The sequence below is a fragment of the Protobothrops mucrosquamatus genome, unplaced genomic scaffold, assembly GCF_001527695.2.
Source record: "Protobothrops mucrosquamatus isolate PMUCROS unplaced genomic scaffold, P.Mucros_1.0 scaffold6267, whole genome shotgun sequence".
Classification (NCBI taxonomy): Eukaryota; Metazoa; Chordata; class Lepidosauria; order Squamata; family Viperidae; genus Protobothrops; species Protobothrops mucrosquamatus.
In genome coordinates, this window is record NW_015392098.1 from 1 (window position 1) to 4386 (window position 4386).

Sequence of the window (4386 nt, forward strand, 5' to 3'; positions counted from 1 at the left end):
CCAGGGTCCTGAAAGCCAGGATCGGTGCAGCCCCCTCCCCCAGTCCCTGGCACCTCCTGTCGCAGCCAGATCTTCTCCTGGACGTCGGGCAGTCGGGTCCCGCTCAGCTCGTCCCACAGAGCGGCGGCCGTCGTCTCCGACTTCTGCAGCTCCTCCCTCAGCAGGGCCACCTCCTCTCGCAGGGTCTGGGGGGGGGGGGAAAGGCTGGTCAGTCGCCAGTGGGGCAGGGTGAGGAGCCCACCTCCCAGCTTGTGCCCCTCCCCCTGGACGTACCGCCACTTCCCTCCTCTGGTCACTCAGCTGGAATTGCTTCTCTCCTTGCTGACGCAGCAGCTCCCGCAACTCCTTCTCACTCTGGGGGGGGGAGAAAGAGGGGTCTTTGGGGGGGCAGCTGGAGGAGGAAGCCAGTCCAGCTTCCAGGACTTAGTGGGGCTGGGGGAGACGGCAGTGGCAGAGCACAACCCTCCCTTCAAAGCAGCTGCCCCTGTTGAGGATGGAGGCCACCAGGTTGCAGAAGGTGGCCCGGCTAGATGAGCTCTGAGAGTTTGATTGAGAATCCCACCTGGGAAGGGTCCTGCCTGAACCACCTAGATGCCCCCTGTTGGATTCTTTAACAATGTGTGTGTGTGTATATATATATATATATATATATATATTCACAACATTAAAATATAAACAAACAAAAAAAAAGATAAAATACAAGAACAAAGAAAAACTAAACAAGGCATTAAAAATGTTTATAAAAAAACACATACATTGTCCATCTTGTTGAATATTAATGAATATATGTCGAGAGTAATAGTGCCCCCCCCGTTGCAAAACAAGCATACAATTTTTGGCATGCTAGAATGGGGGGGGGTGTGTCCAATTATGGCAACTTTAAGACTTGTGGACCTTGACTCCCAGAATTCTGGGAGTGGAAGCCCACAAGTCTCAAAAGTTGACTATGGAATTCTGGGAGTTGAAGTCCACCAGTCTTAAAGTTGACTGTGGAATTCTGGGAGTTGTAGTCCACAAGTCTCAAAAGTTGCCAGGATTAGAAAGCTGAGGGCTAGAGTGTCCCAGCCCACGCAGCCCCCCCCCCAGCGCACCTGGATCCTCTGGTGCAGGGCCTTGCTCAGCTTGGAACGGGTGGCGTTGCAAGTGTCCATCTCGGCCTGGTGTTCTGTTTGCGACGTCTCCAGCTGCTGCTCCAGCTGCAAACTGCCAGGAGGAGGAAGGGAATTCAGCGCAGAGATGCTTCCCCCGTGGAGAAGGACCAGGAAGACCCCCGCTCCACCCCAGTCCGGCAGAGCCAGGGAGCAGCAACCCCCCCATCCAGCCAGCGCTCACATCTGTGCCTGCCGCTCTCTGATGTCTTCTTGGCAGCGCCTGGACAGCAGGTGCACCTGTTCCAGTGCCAGGCGCAGGTCCTGGGTGTGACTGGCCAGGGAGGCCTCAATCTCTGCAGGGAGAGTCCGGTCAGCGAGGAGGGAGGGCAAGGGGGGGGTAGGAAGAGGGGTTGCCTCAGAGCAGAGTCAGAATCACAGAATTGGATGGGACCTTGGAGGTCTTCTAGTCCAGCCCCGTACTCAGGCAAGAGACCCCCTATACCATTCCTGACAAGTGGCTGCCCAGTCTCTTTTTAAAAACCAGGGGTGTCTAACCCTGGAACTTTAAGAGTTGTGGACTTCAATTCCCAGAATTCCCCAGCCAGCATAGCTGGCTGGGGAATTCTGGGAGTTGAAGTCCACAACTCTTAAAGTTCCCAAGGCTGGACACTCTTACCCTACACCACCCCCACACTGCCCAATCTCTTCTCAAAAGCCCCCCCGTGATGGAGCCCCCACAACGTCCAGAGGCGAGGAGTTCCACTGGCTCATTGTTCATACCTGAGGGCTGGGGAGGAGGGGCCGGGGCTGCGCGCATAAACGCGGTGGTCTCGCTCCAGATGCCTGCGATCGTTTTGTCTGAAAGAGACAAAGGTTGCCTTCTTTGGGAAACTCCCCCCCTCCCAAACCAGGATAAGTGGAATTTAAGTAGTTCTCAACTTACGACCGTTCGTTTAGCGACTGTTCCCTGAAAAAAGGGACTTAGGGCCGCTTTCCCCTGTGGCAGCATCCCCCCAGGGTCACGTGATCAAAATCCGGGCGTTTGGCAACTGGCGTGTATTGACGACGGTCGCAGTGCAAGCCCCCATTCACTTAACAAGCGTGTGACTGACAACATCTGCACTCACTTAGCAACAGTGAAAAGGAAGGTCGTAAAACGGGACAAAACTATTGAAGGTGTGTCTTGCTTGACACAAAAACTATTGTCTCAGTTGTGGTTGTAAGTCAAGAACCCCCTCTAACACACACACCCCATTAAAAATGGCTAAAAACTAATAATATAGTGAATAATAATAGTTAATAATACAGTTAAACTATAAGAGAACTATAAGAGAAAGCGGGTTATTGAGCTGATAGCTCCACCTCTTTCCCCGCACCCCCCCTGGCAAAATCAGAATATTGTGTGTTTTATTCATTTATTTATTAAATTTACCGGCTGCCCCTTTTTCCAGAGGCTAATCCCGGGCGGCTTATAATATTTAAAAAAATAAAACGATTTGTCAAGGTAATGATTTAAAAGCTAACCAGTTGATGTAATGTACGAGGGAATGATGGGAATGACTCAGCAGGGTCTGTGTCCCTTTAAGATCCAGCAGGGTCTGTGTCCCTTTAAGAGCCAGCAGGGTCTGTGTCCCTTTAAAAGTCAGCAGAGTCTGTGTCCCTTTAAGAGCCTTTGTATAAAAGACTCTGCTGCTGTGTTCTCTCGTTTTCCTGCTGTAACTGTGTATTGGAGACTGCTCTATTAACACGTGTCAGTATATTGTTCCTGATGTATGATAATGTAAAATAAACCATTTAATATAGACCACTGTTTACTGTGTTTATTCCTGGGTTATCTCAGCGCAAGGAGACTGTGTATGCTCTGATACTAGGCAAACAATACAAATAAAATGCTGTAAAATATAGGAAGTCCTCGACTTAACAACGGTTCATTTAGTGACCGCTCAAAGTTACAACGGCCCAGAAATAAAGTGACTTAGGGCCGTTTTTCACACTTACGACCGTGGCGGCATTTCAACACGGTCACACGATCCAAATTCAGGCGCTTGGCAACCGACTCGTGTTTACAACGGTCAGTGTCCCGTGATCCCCTCTTGTGAGCTTGCGACAAACCAAGTCGACGGAGGGGAAGCCAGATTCACTTAACGACCATGTTACTAATTTAACCATTGCAGTGATTCGCTTAACAAGGTTGTAAAACGGGGCAAAACTCACTTAACCACTGTCTCACTTAACAATGGTATTTTTGGGGGGGGCTCGTAAGTCGAGGACCAAGTGCAGGTGGCCAGAGAAGGGCTCCTCACCTTCCTGGGAGGCTGCTCGCAGGACGCTGTCCACCAGGGAAAGCCCCGGGCGCTGGGAGGGGCGCCGGCCCGGAGTGCGGGTGCTGTTCTGGGCTGCCTGGGAAACAAGCAGCATTGAGGGCGGCCCTTTCAGGAGAAATTCAGGGGCCACCAGCCCGGCCATCAAACTGGGTCCGTCCTACCTCTCCTGGCAAGGCCGTCCGCAGGATGTCCACAGCCCCCAGGCACTGGGCGTGGAGACCCCCCAACTCCTGCACGGCCTGGGAGAGCCCCCGCAGGCTGCTTTCCATGCCCCGGAGCTCAGCCCTGGCCTCATCCAGCTCGGCACCCAGCGACTCCTGCTCCTGCCTGCGGGAAGGGAGGGGGGAGAGGAAGAGGTTAGATCAGTGGTTCTCAACCTTTTTAATGCCGCGACCCCCAACCGGTCGTAAGTGGAGGACTAAACCGGTCGTAAGTTGAGGACTACCCAACCGGTCGTAAGTCAAGGACTTTCCCTGCCCGGGAGCGCCGCGCATGTGTGGTTCCGCCCCCTGCGCCGGCCGAGGCGTAGCTGGCAAGCGGCAGAGACGGAGCAGGCCGACCGCCAGCTGGCCCAGCTCAAGGGAGGTAAGGCACCCGCCGGAAAAGGGGGAAAAAATGGCGGACAGCCTTGCTTGGCGTGCGACCCCCGTGAAATGGTCGATCGACCCCAAATGGGGTCCCGACCCATAGGTTGAGAACCGCTGGGTTAGAGGGTGGGCTCGGCCACCCCCAACCCGAGGGATCGGAGAGGGGGAGCCTGGCCCTTACTGGAGTTTCCGGTGGGCATCCTTGAGGTCCTCCAGCAGGCTGCCGCGTTCTCTCAGAGCGGTGAGGCTGGACTTCAGCTCTTCTTCCGTCTCGCTGAGCTGGCGGCGGGCAACCTGGTTCTCCTGCTCCATAAACTGCAGGGGGGGGGAGAGGAGAAGGGCACCCCGAAATAGAGCCCAGGGCAGTCCAGGCCTCCCTTCCCT

At 54.1% G+C, this 4386-nt stretch overlaps 1 protein-coding gene across 1 annotated transcript in view; it reads right to left on the reverse strand.

Annotated features, from left to right (window-relative positions):
- Positions 1-53: 53 nt before the first annotated feature.
- The window catches only part of LOC107300152 (protein KIAA0100-like), a gene marked incomplete at its 3' end in the record, with an annotated part of 77893 nt that continues 73560 nt past the window's right edge, over positions 54-4386 (reverse strand). Inside the window, 7 exon segments of the mRNA XM_029286946.1 lie at positions 54-185; positions 274-354; positions 1092-1203; positions 1333-1444; positions 3395-3491; positions 3577-3742; positions 4184-4317. Coding sequence (XP_029142779.1) covers positions 54-185; positions 274-354; positions 1092-1203; positions 1333-1444; positions 3395-3491; positions 3577-3742; positions 4184-4317 — 834 coding nt within the window.